Source organism: Bos indicus, chromosome 5 (genome assembly GCF_029378745.1).
Source record: "Bos indicus isolate NIAB-ARS_2022 breed Sahiwal x Tharparkar chromosome 5, NIAB-ARS_B.indTharparkar_mat_pri_1.0, whole genome shotgun sequence".
NCBI lineage: Eukaryota > Metazoa > Chordata > Mammalia > Artiodactyla > Bovidae > Bos > Bos indicus.
In genome coordinates, this window is record NC_091764.1 from 97159516 (window position 1) to 97175194 (window position 15679).

A 15679-nucleotide genomic window follows, 5' to 3' on the forward strand; every position below is an offset into this window, starting at 1 on the left:
TGAAGAGAATAAACAATTCCCCACTGTTCAGTGAACCTGCTGATTCTCCGGAACAGAGATGACCTTTGTGTGGTAAGTTGCTTTTGTCGTGTCCAACTCTGTGCGATCCTATGGTCTGTAGCCTGCTATGCTCTTCTGTCTGTGGGGTTCTCCAGGCAAGAATACTGGAGTGGGTTGCCATGCCCTTCTCCTGGGGATCTTCCCAACCCAGGGATTGAACCCACATCTTTTAATGTTTCCTGCATTGGCAGGTGGGTTCTTTAGTACTAGCGCCAACCTTAGAGAGCTGTGATTCAGTTCAGTTCATTTGCTCAGTTGTGTCGGACTCTGCGACCCCATGGACTGCAGCACGCTAGGCTTTCCTATCCATCACCAACTCCCGGAGCCTACTCTAATGTCCATCGCTTACAGCCGTGGAAAACTTGGTCCCACCGTTTTACAGATTGACCACTTGGTGGCGCTGTGGCCAGTGGGCACACCCAGCAGCTCTTCACAGGACCCATCACTCTGGCGATTTCGGGCAAGTCCTCATCTCCTAGCAACAAGACAGTAAGAATTGCTGAGCACCCAGAAGCAGCTGCAGATTAACTAATCAGTCCGTGTGTTCAAAATACAAAGCATCTAAACACTGCAGGACATTCCAAACTAATTAATACCCTTTATAGGCGTGAAGTCTTGTCAAAATATTATTTTAAACTCATTTTACAAATGGCGGCATTTTCGAAAACCTCATTGTCTCGCAGCTGCACCACCCACGCTCATCAGGGGCCTCTCTCTTTTTTCCTTTTATCATTTGCGAATTCATGGATTCCACAGCAGTGTAACCTAGACTTTCCCTAAAAGGAAACGTTCTTGTGTTCCTGGTAAGTAGGCAGTTAAATTTATTTTAGGTTAAATTTATTTTCAGCCTGTCTCACTTCCCTTAGATCCTCTTTAATTTTTTGAGCCCCTACAATCTGGGCCATTCTGAACTTTTTGCTCAGCTGGACATTTCTGTTCAAAAGCTGTCTTCTCAGAAGACGCCTCCTTATTATTTTAATGGAAGTGTGTTGATTTACAATGCTGTGTTAGTTTCAGGTGTACAGTAAACTGGATATGTATATATTCTCTTCAAGATTCTTTTCCATTGTAGGATAAGTTATGGTAAGATATTGCATATATCTTACATATCTATCGACCATACAGTAGGTCCTTATTGTTTGTTTTATATATAGTACTGTGTATCTGTTAATCCCAAATTCCTAATTTATCCCTCCTCCTCCTTTCCCCTTTGGTAATCATGAATTTGTTTTCTATGTCTATGAATCTATTTCTGGGTTTTTTTTTTTTAACTTAAAAATTTTTATTGATAATTCCATTTCACTTATTGGATTAGAGTCAGCTTATTTAATTTTACTTATTGTTTTATTAATTTTTATTGTAGTTGCTTTACAATGTTTTTATATTGGAGTATAGTTGATTTACAGTGTTACGTTAGTTTCTGCTGTACAGCAAAGTGATTCACTTATACATATATTTATTCTGTTTCAGATTCTTTTCCCATATAGGTTATTACAGAATACTGAGTACAGTTCCCTGTGCTATACAGTAGGACCTTGTTGTTTATCTATCTTATATATAGTAGTTTGCATCTGCTAGTCCCAAACGCATTTATCCTGCCCCATCCCACCATTCCCCTTTGGTAACCATTTAAGTTTGTTGTCTGAGTCTGCTTTTGTTAGTCAATACGTTCATTTGTATCTTTTTTTAGATTCTACATATAACTGTTATATAATTGTCTTTCTCTGACTTACTAGAAGTTTATTTTTTTAGAAGTTTCTTTAAAAGTATTGCTTTAAAAACTAATCAACCCTAATGAGTCATGGAATTAGGATTCACCTATAATTTGAAGAATGTGTGATTTTAGTTCTGCAGGAAAATGACCCCCAGAAATGCTGGGCTCTGGTGACGAGTGCATGTGTAATGTATCTGGCTTCAGGATTGTGATGCCAGTCTGGAAGCTTGAGAACATCATCTGGTTTCAGCGACAGGCAGTCACTAGAGCAGTTCCAGCTATTTGCCCACAGCAGGTAGACATGAGATGAAGGGGGTTTTGAATGAATACTCTCTGTTCCGTTTCCCTGTGATCTCTCCCAAAGAACAGTCTCTTTAAGGAGACTGTGTTCTGCTAGTAGGACCCTGAGTGTGCTAGACAGACCTTGGCTAGGATAACTGGGCAGCAAAAAGGTAGATGTGAAGAGTTGTAAGGTGGAGAGACTGGAGGGGCACACTGTGGCCCTTGTGTTCTTGAGAAGAACGGATTTATGCGCTGTTCATCAGCTCAGATTCATTTAAACTTCTGGGCTATCTGATTCTCCAGGCAGATGCACTGTACTTGAATGACCCTTTAAAAATTAGTAGAAATTGGGCACAGGACTCCAGTGACACCTCCAGACAGCAACATCTTCCTTAATCACAAGTATGATGGTTGTTTTCAAGGGCTCTTCAGTCAGCTTCTGTGTTGAAGTTCAGGTTCTGCTTACCACCTATTAATCAGCAAATTATTCTCAAACCCCAGCATCTCTGTTTTTAAAATGGGGGAAAATAAATGTCTACCTGTATTAGGGTTCTCCGGGAAAAACAGAACCAATAGGACATAGATGACAGATAGATGGATAGATGACAGTATTTTAAGAAATTGGCTCTTATGAGTAAGGGGGTTGGCAAGCTGGAAGTTTGTATGGTGCGCCAGCAGTCTGGAAAATCAGGTAGCTGCTGTAGTTTTAAGTTTGAAATCTGTAGGGCAGGCTATTAGGCAGAATTAATGCTACAACTTTGAGGCAGAATTTCTTCTTAGGGAAACCATTTTTTGCTCTTAAGGGCTTTAACCAATTAGATAACCATATTATCAAAGATAATCTTCTTTAAGTCAATTGATTGCAGATCAAAGGGCAATTACAAAATACCTTCACTACAACGCCTAGATTACTGTTTAATTAAGTAACTGAGTGCTCCTGCCTAATAGAATTGTAGTAATAAAATGAGCCCAAATCCATGTCAATCATTCATTCAGTGCATTACTAAACACATGGGAAGCCCTCAAAAAAGGTTTTCTATTGTTATTTCAATTTAGTCATTGCTAACCCAATGGATGTTTCCATTTTCAAGTTATTTAGCACCTATTGCCATGTGCTAACTCTTGTAGAAACAGGTTTTTAATACCATTCTCAGATTGTGGCATTATTTTCCTTCTTTAGCTGTTTTTTTTTTTTTTTTTTTCAGCCTTGCTAGGATTTTGCACACTGAAGGTGGAAAGAATTGGGAGAAGGAACTTGAATGGAAAGCAGGGAGGTGGCAGAACTACTTCTATTCACTCACCCCAAAGGGGATTTTTTCCGCCCTAGAACTATTTCTTAAGAAGGTACTTGTGTGTGCTCAGTCGTGTCTGACTTTTTGCAACCCCGTGGACTGCAGCCTTCCAGGTTCCTAAATCCATGGGATTTTTCAGGCGAGAATACTGGAGTGGGTTGCCATTTCCTCCTCCTTCTGGACCCAGGGATAAACCTGAGTATCCTGTGTCTCTTGCATTGCAGGCAGATTCTTTACCACTGAGCCACCAGGGAAGCTCTATTTCTTAGTAAGTCATGGTCTAAATTCAGGATATGAGAACACTTGAGAATGTAGACTTCCATCATCAGTCTTCAGTTGGATCTCCACATATACAACAGAAAGAACTGATGGAGGGAAATTAGTTTCAGCTGTTATTCATTCTAGTAGAATACGAAAAACCCATGAAACAGGACTTAAGTCACTCTTGGCCATAGTTAATTGTAGGCAACTCTGTAGATAAAAACATGTAACCATTGTATATTTTCAGTGGAACTGTAAGTGAATCACACTGTAATTAGAAAAACAAATTTAAATGAAATCAAGTGAAATTTAAGGTGTTGTTTTTTGTTTTTTTTTTTTAAGCTATTTGGTAACTGGAGTGAAAGGGCAAAGAAACACAATGAAAAGCCAGAGACTGAAACTTATCAACACCAATATTGTAAGGAACTTTTAAGTTTATTTTGAAGAAAAATTTAAACCAGCAAAATGATATATGGCTTTTTTTTTTTTTTTAAAGAAAAGATATGTGAGTATGTATACTATTGGAAGGACAAAGGGGAAAAATACTAAAAGAATATTAGTTTTGTGGTTTAAAGGAACTCTCAACTAAAAAAGACCACATATTAACACTCAGTGTAATTTCACAGACTAGGTAGAGATCTCTAGTAGCATCTGTTTCTGTTCTGTTTATCTGAGCTGTCACACCTTCTGGAAGGTGAAAGTGAGACTTTGCCCTTTGGCAGCCAAGATTGCCCACAGGCTGAATGGACCATAGGCTGGAGGGACTGGCATTCATCACCTGGCCTCAAAGAACTGCTGATGATCTTAGTGTGATTGTCCCAACCTGGCTTCACCCCCCCAGAATAAATTCTATAGACTAAAGTTGACTCCTCTCCCTAGTCATCCTCATAGGAGATTGAAGTATATTAACCAGAAGCTAATATATTCATTTACAAGGGGGTACAGTCCTTTCCAATGACCAGAAAGCTTAGATGACTTACTGAGGGCACATTCTTACTAATTTTGGAATTATTGGGAACCTGGAAGTATAACGGTAAGTTGCGTGATGAATAAGGGATCTGAAAAAAGAGGAGTGTGGTCATTGTTTTTGTTTACTGTTATTTTGGAAGATATTTGAAACTAGCCTATTTTTATAAACTGAGTATGAAATCTGCATTTCATATGGAAAAAAATGAAAAAAATTATGTTAGTTATTATTGCATATGTTTATGGCTCAGTTGCTAGTTGTGTCTGACTCTTTGCAGCCCCATGGATTGTAACCTGTCAGGCTCCTTTGTCCATGGAACTTTCCAGGCAAGAATACTGGGGTGGGTTGCCATTTCCTGCTTCAATGGAACCTGCGTCTCTTAGGTCTCCATTGACAGGTGGGTTCTTTACCATCAGCGCCACCTGGGAAGCCCCTATTAGTGCATATCACCCCCAAATTTGGCAGATTAAAATAAAAGACATTGTTTAATCTCATAACTTCTGTGGGTCAGGAGTCTGGACATAGCTTTGATTCCCAAAGCTGTCGTTTGATTCACAAGGCTGCAATCAGTGTTGGCCAGGGCTAGGGTCTCATCTGAAGGTTCAATGGATGTAGAATCTTGCTTCCAAGCTCATGTGATCTTGGAATTCAGTTCATTAAGGGCCTGAGGTTTGAGAGACATCATTATTTACTTTTCATCATGAACCCTATAGCTTTTGTGAAATAAGTAAGCATGGTCTTTATTCCATTGAAGTGACAAAATCCAGAATTCACTATGGGCTTTTGGCCTGTTGATTCTGCGCACAAGAAGTAGAAATAATCTGAACTATTATCCAAGGCTACCTAGTGGAGGTGCAGGTGTCATCATTTCTAGTCTGCTGACTTGATTGGGTTTAGGGCTGTAAAGCGCTTGACATTATTTTCCTCTCAGGAAAGGGGCACTGAGGCACAGCAGGATTGAACTGGGCTCTGCTGGACCTCAGGAAATTTTCCCTGCTCAAATATTTACCCTCCTGCAGAGTCAAAATAGTGCAAAGCCAGAGCATATTGTCAAACTGCAGCCTAACCCTCAGCCCAGGAGCAGTGTCACAATCGGTAAATTAGTTCTATCACTTTGACCCTAAGGCTTGCTTTAAGAAAGAATTCAGCTGATTTGCCTCCTAGTCATTTCCAGAATCCAGCTGGGTATTTCTCTGCAACCCAGAACAGTTTCTGAGTCACAACCATCATCTATCTGTCTTGTAAGCTGAATCTGATATGGACACCAAGCTGCCTACAGACTTACAGAGTCCTTTAAGCTCCACGTGTCCTCCAGTCATGTAGTTTGGGGGCCTCAAATGTGCCTGCTCTGATCAGGGCCATTCCAGCCTACACCAGGCCTTTTTCAGTGGTGTGCTAAAAACCCACTCTCTGGCCGGGGAGGGAAATGCCTGATTTCTGTGGTGTCGATACTCCCATCATTACTGATTAAAAGCTGCCCATCTGATGTCATTCAGCATGCAGTTAGGTTAGACGCACACCACTGGCTTTCCTCTAGGGCCAGCAGTACGCCAGCTGCAGCACACAGCTGTTCTGCACGTTTTAGAAAAGGTACCCTCCGGGTGAAGAAATTAAGAAAAGCTCCTCTCCAGGCAGACCCACACCACCTGTATGCCCTGGTGAGCAATGGCAGGTACCCTTTCCTGCACACGTGGCTTATCGAAGGGAAGGTGATTTTAGGCCCATCACTTCCTCAACTGTGTGCCCTTGTGCAGTCCACATTCTGTAGCAGTCCTGGCTTCGATTCACGATACTCTGTGATTAAGTAAAGTGGATGGAATAAGGGAAAAATGAACCAGGTTACCTAGCAGCCTGAAAACCTGCTCTATGCAGATGTTACTGCCGGGTGGAACATTAATTGTTCCTTAGTCTAATCAGTTTAGTCGCTCAGTGGTGTCCAACTCTTTGCAACCCCATGGACTGCAGCACTCCATGAAGGCTATTATTGCTAAAAAGAGCCTCCAGCTACACCATTCCAGGGATAGACATAATGATATAACTAAAAAGGCTTCAGAAACATAATACCTACAACACTACATATTTAGATTCTAGTCCATTAAATGTTTATCTTTAACGAATGACATTTTAACAACAGTCAAACCCAGGCACACTTAATGTAGTTCTTTACTAAAGAAGCAGTTTCTCATAACTCTATTTAGCCTATCAAATTAACTCTGGAAAATCATCCTTCCCCTTTTTTACAGATGAGGAAACAGTCTGAGAGATTAAATAATTCAAGGTGACTCAGAAAATGGATTCAAGACCAGTTCTGCCTAAATCTCTTTTTACTCTGCTTATACAGATACACCCCAGTACTATGAAACAGACAACCTGAGATAGCTGTGGTGAAGATATTTTATTTTTCATAAAAATATAATTGTACAATGCTCTTCAGAAAAAGAAGGATTCCTTCAATGCCCCCAAATACCATGTGGTTTAGAATTAAATTTCCTCTCTTTTAAAACTAAAAATGTAATTGATAATATGCAACTGATTTTCTGATATATCACATTTATGTTTTTCATTTTTATTAGCCTTTAACTAAAGGTGAGCCCAGTTTAAATCTATACTTTTTATAATGAGTCAAATCAAGCCTATTACAATTCAAAGATGATAAAATGCTAAATGGTGATGCTCATAAATACTGTCAATTAGCTGGTAAAGAGTGATATGAATTTGCTGCAGCAAGATAAGATTCTGATTCAGATATATTAGAAAGATTTTAGATAAAATAGAAAAAAATTTAAGAATGTCAACTATATGCTAAAATTTGACCTAGTCAAACTTATTCCATGTTATACTCAGTTGCTCTAATACACAGCAAGTCTGTGCTAAATTAATGACAGAATATGACTGGCCTAAATACATAAATATATCTCCCTCCTTACCTTCCTTTGGGAAAAAGGAAAAGTGCTCTGTCTACTCAGAGAGGCCTGAGTTCACTGACTCCCCCCTCTTTTGTTCTCTTTCTGTGTGTCTGTTGTCCTTACAGGTAAGTAAGAGATGCCAGGATTTCAGCTTGCTGCCCCCTAACTGGAATGGGGCGAGAAATGCTCCAGCTGTCTTCATCAGCGACGTTTATTAACGTGCTTCAGGGGGCCCAGGTGTGCAGCCTGCACAGAACCCAAAGCAATTGGAGCTTTCTTATTTAAGACCAATGAACTTTCTCTTGGTTTGATCTACTGCAAGATACCAAATAGACCGGTTTCAGAATAAACTCAAATAAATTATAATTTACTTTCACCCAAAATTACACATCCTCTACCTGAGGACAAAGTCAGTGCTCTTTCTTGTAAAGGGCAGCAGGGGAACAGCTTAAAGGAGCCAGTGATTTAAAATCACAACCAGAGAAGAAACACTTGGAGCACAATGGAGACATTCCATAGAAGAGCCACATTCATTTGGAATGTTTGCTTTGAAAACAACTCTTCTGGGGAATTCAAAAGGTACTGAACAAAGCAACAGAGTTAAATCTTGGGTTGTTTTGCAAAATAAAAATATACATTTGAATAGACCAGATGGCAAAAACATAACCCATTACAATCTGAACACTGTATTTAAAACATTTAAATTCTCAAGTCCTGAATATTAACAATCTATCTATATTTATGATCCAAAAAAGACATTAAATACTCTTAAACCCCTAGTCCTCCAGAACAGAGAGACCCAGCAGACTGGGCTAGTGGTTTATCAGCTGTCACAAAGGACTGGACTTGGGATCTGAGTCTGGGACCTACGCACGAGAGCACTTTAGGAACTCAGGGAGGCACTTAATTCCAACGCATGGCCTCAGAGAAGGGACGGAAGTACCTTGTCACCTGAAACTACGTGGTCCGTCTCATGTTCCGCCTCACAGACAAGCTAGACTAGAATGCCTCCTCCTAAACTAGTTTGTGACAAAACACATTATATTTGGAAACCAAATGTTTGCTTCCTCAGAGCAAAGAACAATTACAATTTAGCAGCAACGGAGACCACAACCTCCTTTTTTAACTACGCGAAAGAAAAGAGAGAGTGTTAAAGTGTCTCAGTGGGGACGTCAAAAGATTCCCAGGTCTGAGTGTATCATATGAGTGTGATTCCTCAACCATCATTCCACTTGGTAGCCAGGAAGAAAGCAAAGGCAGCTGTGATGGGAATTGGAGAAAACGCCTCTGCCCTCGCCCCTCCCACCGGGCCCCCTGACTGGCGGTGCTGGGTAAGACTCTGGCTCCAGTGCTTCACTCCGGAGCGGAGGCAGGGCCAGGGCCCAACCGGAGGCACAGCCGCAGTGTATTTCTCTCTGGCTCAGAATACATTCATAAGGAAACTCAAGTCAGGGAAGAAACTAAGTGTTCTGGTTATAGCTAAAGCCATTTGACCCACCAGCAATGTGTCCCTCATTTGGTTCCGGATCTCCTGAGGCAGAAACTCCCATCTCAGCAGCTAATTTCATCCCACTGTCTTTAGAACAATTCTCCTAATTAGTTGACTACACAACGAAATGTGTGTGAACATTCACTCCTGCCCTCCCCCATATACATACAGAAACACATACAATAGAAACGCACACATACATACATACTCTGGGTTGTCAAGATGATATATGCTGCTGAAATGCCTAACAGGTTATTTCTTATTTCAAAATAAAAAGTTTGACTGATTATTCTCCAAGTATGGATCAGGCCCTAATAAACTTGTATAAATACAGTTTGAAAAGACAGCAATTAAAGTTTTAAATAGAAGCTATCTTAAGGACTTTCTTGATGGATTTTGTTAATGTGTACATTATTTAAAACAGGCATATCATTATGGATTACAAAAATAGAAGTGTATATATTTGTTACTATATATTCACAGCTTATGCTGGAATGGCTCACAGGAGAAATCATGGTTCATGCAGAAAATAAACATGACTCAAGTAAATATAAAGAAATCAGATTAGGTCCATAAAAGGCTGAGGACTTAGTAGTTAGTCATCAGCCCATTTGGTTTCTCTTTGTAGGGCAATCAAGAACATGAAAGGAAATGACACCCAAACACACATACAAATACAATTACATGAAGTACATGGAAAGAATATAAATTAACCAGTAAAGCAATGTGGAGTTGAGGTGCAAAAATACAATCTTCACTCACTCTTTCTTTTCTTGTGCTTTCAAGCATCGCAACATGGCAATACCAACCAGAACAAGTCTGAATGTCTGTAAATTTTCTAAGTGTTGAAAATCAAAGCAAAATTCTTTGAGATCTATGATCACACATTTTGGTAGAAACTGCAGATTTACAGAGATGACTGAGCAGTAGGTAGTAAATGGAGCCAAGAAGCACAATCTTGCCTATTCATCCTCCATAGGGTCAGAATATTGGCTTCAGTCACTGACTCATCATTTTATATGATCTTCACCCTGAAAAGTAAAGTTACTAATGTAAGAATGTTTTTAAAGAGGTTTGGTTAATCTGTTTTAATACGCATTTTTAAAATTTAGTATCTACAGGAAGACTATTTTTAAATATAGACTGAAAGAAAACTGAACTGAGTTGCTTTTTTCCCATTAATTCCATTTAGATTAAGGCAAATATTACTTCATATAATAAAAGTGATCAAAAAGCCAATCCTTCAATTTCATAAAAAATTCTAAAAATAATTTTATTTATGTATTTATTTTTGGCTATGCTGGGTCCGTGTTACTGTGCGGGCTTTTCTCTAGTTGCGGTGAGCAGGGGCTACTGTTTGTTGCAGTGCACAAGAGTCTCGTTATGGTAGCTGCTCCTGGGGAGCATGGGCTCTAGGGAGGTCAGGCTTTAGCAATTGCGGGTCCTGGGCTCCAGTGCACAGGCTCAACAGTTATAGCCCAGAGGCCAAGTTACTCCACAGTATGTGGGATCTTCTCAGATCAGGGATTGAACTTGTGTCTCAGATTCTTTACCAGTGAGCCACCAGAGAGTCTCTTCGTAACAATTTTTTTAAAGGATAAAAAATTTATAACATTTCCTTATAAAAAACAATCACAATGATGAACAAATCAACACATGACACCTTCATTCTAAAATACAGCCTCATCAACAAATGGTGCTGAGACAACTGTTATCTTCACATGCAAAAGAATTAAGCTGGACTTCTATCTTATACCACATAGAAATATTAACTCAATAGATCAATGATATGTAAGACCTAAAAGCATAAAGCTCTTAGAAGAAAACGTTGGGGCAAATTTTCACGACCTTGGATTTCACAGTGAATTGTTAGATAGGGTACCCAAAGCATGAACAACAAAATTAAAAATAGATAAAATGGACTTCCTCAAAATTAAAGTCTTTTGTGCACCAAAGGACACTTATCAAGAAAGTGAAAAGACAACCTATAGTATAGGAGAAATATCTGTAATCATATATCTGATAAAGGTCTAGAATCCAGAATATATAAAGAATTCTTACAACTCAACAACAAAATGAAGAACAACTCAATTAAAACATGGGCAAGGGACATACACAGACGCTTTTTTCAAAGATATACAAATGGCCAGCAAGCACATGAAAAGTTGCTCAGCATCATTAAGGAAAAATGGAAATCAAAACCACAATCAGATGCCACTTCACCAGGAAGGCTACATTTTTCAAAAATGGAAAATAAAAAGTGTTGGCAAGATGCAGAGAAATGGGAAACTTCATATACTGTGGTGGTAATGTAAAACATTTCAGCTGCTGTGGGAAATAATTTGTAGTTCTTCTAAAAAATACATAATTACCATATGACCCGGCAATTCCACTTCTGGTATACACCCAAAACAATTGAAAACCGGCACTCAAATGTATACTTATACACGCATGTTTATAGTAACACTGTTTGCAACAGCCAAAGGTAGAAACAAATATCCATCAATGGATAAATGGATAAATAAATTGTGGTATACATGTATAAGAGAATATTATGCAGTCATAAAATGGAATGAGATACTGATACATGCTACAAAGTGGATGAACCTTGAAAACATTATGCTAGCTCATTCAAGAAGCCAGACACAAAAAAGTCACACACTTATGAGTCCATTTATACAGAATATCCAAGAACAGGTAAATCCACAGAGACAGAATGCAGATTCATAGTTACCAGGACCTGGAGGGAGGGTGATAGAGTAACCACTAATGAGTTTAGAGTTTTCTTTTGCGGTGATACAATGTTTTCTAAATAGACAGAGGTGGTTGCTGTACAACAGTGTGAAAATCCCAAATGCCTCTCAATTGTTACTTTAGAATGATTAATTTTATGTTATGTGAATTTCTCCCTAACTAAAAAAAAATCCTTATGGTGATGGGCTACTGAAATATATAGAGCCTGAGCTAGGTGAGGACAGGTTCTACCTACAGCTGTGTGACCCTGGGCACCTTACCAAGCTCCTGTACTATTTCTTTATCTATAAAGTAAAAAGTACAATTATACTTAACACAGTGATTGGAGGAAATAATTAAGATAAATATAAGTGAAAGTACTTTGTAAATCAAAATCAAAATAAAAGGTATTGTTATTATTAACAATAACTAGGGGATTCCCTGGTGGTCCAGTGGTTCAAACTTGGCATTTTCACTGCTGTGGGCCTGGGTTCAATCTCTGATTGGGGAACTATTATCCCACAAGCTGTGCAGTGAGGCCAATAATAATAATGACAACTACTAGAATGGTACACTCTCATTTATCGACGAACTCTACTTTTTAAAATTGCCATGAATTTATCAGCTGCTCTTTATAGACCCCATGTATAACACATTTCAATATTTAGAATATAATGCAATTTCACTTGGTTACCAGTGTATTACAAATGACATCGCCATTTTATTTTATTTGAAAACACAGCAAGGGAAGCGGTCAACAGAAAGCCTATTTTGAGTCACTCCTCTGAAGATAAACTCTTCCATGTACCGTACTCACAGGAGTTGCTGTTAGCGTCTGTCTTCCCAGCTTTCATGTGCCTGCTTGAGTTCTGCTGAGATTTGCTCTGCTCTTCTCCAGTGAGTAGGGCCTTTATTTCAGAAGGGATTTTACCTTGGTCCATTGCCATGCACCACTGCTTGTACTGAAATATGTAAAATATAATTGAGTAAAATTCTACTAGTCAGGTAGAAAATCCTAGACAGAACAACTCCCATAACTAGAGGTCAAACTGGCTGCTGGCAACCCCACCTTCTACTGTATTCCTATTCATGACCTAGGACATGGATGAGGCCTGCTATCTTCAGAAAGGAGGGTGAAAAACTACCACTGAATTTCCTTGTGATGTGCTGGAGTACTGCTCAGATGTAAAAGGCCCCTCTGGCTAAAATACCACCTCCCTGTGGAGTGCCACGGGAGAAGGCAATGGCATCCCACTCCAGTACTCTTGCCTGGAGAATCCCATGGACGGAGGAGCCTGGTAGGCCGAAGTCCACGGGGTTGCTAAGAGTTGGGCACGACTGAGCGACTTCACTTTCACTTTTCACTTTCATGCATTGGAGAAGGAAATGGCAACCCACTCCAGTATTCTTGCCAAATTTAACTGGAGAATCCCAGGGACAGAGGAACCTCTTGGGCTGCCGTCTATGGGGTTGCACAGAGTCGGACACGACTGATGTGACTTAGCAGCAGCAGCAGCAGTAGAGTGCCACACATCAAAATTCATCTCTTTGTGCTGACTGTCACATTATTATTTCCACTCCTAAAGTAAGTAACTTTGTAATTTCCTTTCTCTAGTTCATAAATATTCACTAAACATCTACTTTCTACCAAAGTGTATACTATAGACTTTGGGGGTATAAAAGATTAATCAATCCAAAGATTAAGTCCTCCAGTGGCTTACACTGCAGGAGGTAAAAAAATAATTTATAAGTTAAATTCAGCATATTAAAAAAAAAGTCTCCTGAATAGTGTGCATCTGGACTCTCGCCATGCCCCAACCTGACCTTCTAAAAAGCTGGGGCAGCCTGTCCCCATGTTAATGATCATGTTAGCTACATCTTTCTCTCTTCCAACCTATCACCTCCTCCCCTGAGCTTACAGTACTATCGAGGTTTCTATTCTCTTGAAATCTGAATGAATGAATAAAAGCAGGCCTAATAGTATCGTACAATGCATATTGTTACATATTGTTATACTGCTTTTTCCACTTAGCAATATGTTGTGTCTTTCCATATCAGTACATACATATGTGCACTGTGATTTTCATGGCTACAAAGTAGTCCAATATATGAATGTAGTATGATTTATTTAACCAATCCCTGACTGTTGAGCATTTGGGTTATTCTCCTTTTTGTCTCATATCGTAAATAATCCCTTAGTGAAATAGTCACTTTCTACTCCCACCAAGAACGTATGAAAAATGAGTATTTCCCTACGTTCTCTCTAACAAATAAATATTCTCTCTCATGTTCATCAACTGTATAGCTGAAAACTCGTATCTTCAGGTTTTAATACAATTTAGGTTGACTGTTTCGTACATTTACTGACAGGCTTTCTTACCATTTCCAGTTCCTCTCTAAGAGCACAAATGGCTCTTTCCCGGCTGGATACCAATTCTTCCAAATACTGATACCGCAGTTTTTTCCTGGCCCGGCATTCTCTTGCACTCTGCCGGCTCCTCTCGAGTTTTGCCTTCAAGTCAATTTTGGCTGGCTTTCGACCACGTTTGCCGGGCTTCTTCACTTTACCTCCAACCACCTTCAGCAAGAGAAAGTAGTAGTCATTTTTTTTCCTTAGTTCTGAGTCTAGGAAAGTGACTGTGGCTGCATATTAGCAAGGAAAACATTTACAAATAAATAAATAGAGCCCACGGAACTAAGAAAGCACGATCCCATCACATGCCTTATGATTCTTTGCTTCATATTTTTTTCTGATACTTTTCACACCAAGAATAGGGAAGAAACAGTGTAAGTGTTCATTATTTCTACTAAACTTTTTTTCATAATAAACTTTACATAGCTTTATAGTCAACTTTGGGTTTCTCTGGTGGCACAGACAGTAAAGAATCCACCAGCAATGTGGGAGATGTGGGTTCGATCTCTGGGTTTGGACGATCCCCTGGAGGAGGGCAAGGCAACCCACTTCAGTATTCTTGCCTGAAGAATTCCCATGGACAGAGGAGCCTGGCAGGCTATAGTCCATGGGGTTGCAAAGAGTCGGACACGACTGAGCAACCAAGAACACACTCATAGTACACTTTATGAACCATAAGCAGCTGGATAACAAGAAACTGCCATTACACATTTTGTTCACAAATTATTTTTATTAAGAAAGTCATAAGTAAATAAAAATCAGTATTGAAAAGTGTAAGTTCAGTATGATCTCAATCTCACAAAACAACACATAGAAGAAAGGATCTTAACCAAAGGTCAGTGAGGACTTTTCCAATAGGTGTGATTAGAAAAAGCTTCTTTCTCATCTGTATTTTTAATTATTTTCAGTATTTATAATTAGAAAAATATAAAATTTCTATTTAAAATTGGGTGTATATATAAATAAGTACGTATCCTAAGCAATTTGGCTCTCAATTCCCTCTTCAAATTTGTTGAGCCCAAAGGAACACACGGGAAGACCCTGACATTTTCGGGATAATTCTCTCCTGCCCCTGGGACTGTCTCAGGAGATTCTGCCTGCTCCCACTGGTGTCACAGACATCCTCTCAATACCCCTGCTGTTCAGTTACCTGCACAGGCATGGTTTTTTGGTGACTGGCAAAGTAATCTAATCTTCTTCATTGTTTAGCTTTGGAGTTTCCCCAAGTTCTTACACAAGATATAACTATGAGATAAAGGTAATGAATTTTAAAATACATGAACCTGAACTTATACATCAAATGAATTTCCTTTAAAGGAGTCACTTTGAAAGGGGTACATTTACTCCAATGAATAACCTTTCTTGAAAGCTGCTTTTGGAGCCAGTTTCTTATAGGCCACAACACAATACACCATATTACTTTCAAGTAATACATTATTCTTTAAATCCCCAAGCAATCTGATTGTCCACTTTGTTCATCCAATGAGGTTACAAATGATGTCTAGTTCTTTCTGAAGATTACCCTCAAAGAATAAAAATGTTACAACTTCAGTATACTGAAA

The 15679-nt window shown here is 39.2% G+C and overlaps 1 protein-coding gene across 1 annotated transcript in view; it reads right to left on the reverse strand.

Moving 5' to 3' along the window:
* Positions 1–6952: 6952 nt before the first annotated feature.
* The window catches only part of CREBL2 (cAMP responsive element binding protein like 2), a 29534-nt gene continuing 20807 nt past the window's right edge, over positions 6953–15679 (reverse strand). Inside the window, exons 2-4 of the mRNA XM_019961535.2 lie at positions 14085–14282; positions 12522–12666; positions 6953–10002 (exon numbers count right to left, since the gene is read on the reverse strand). Of these exons, the coding sequence (XP_019817094.1) occupies positions 9998–10002; positions 12522–12666; positions 14085–14282 (348 nt within the window). The 3' untranslated portion in view covers positions 6953–9997. The remainder of the gene's footprint in view (positions 10003–12521; positions 12667–14084; positions 14283–15679) is intronic.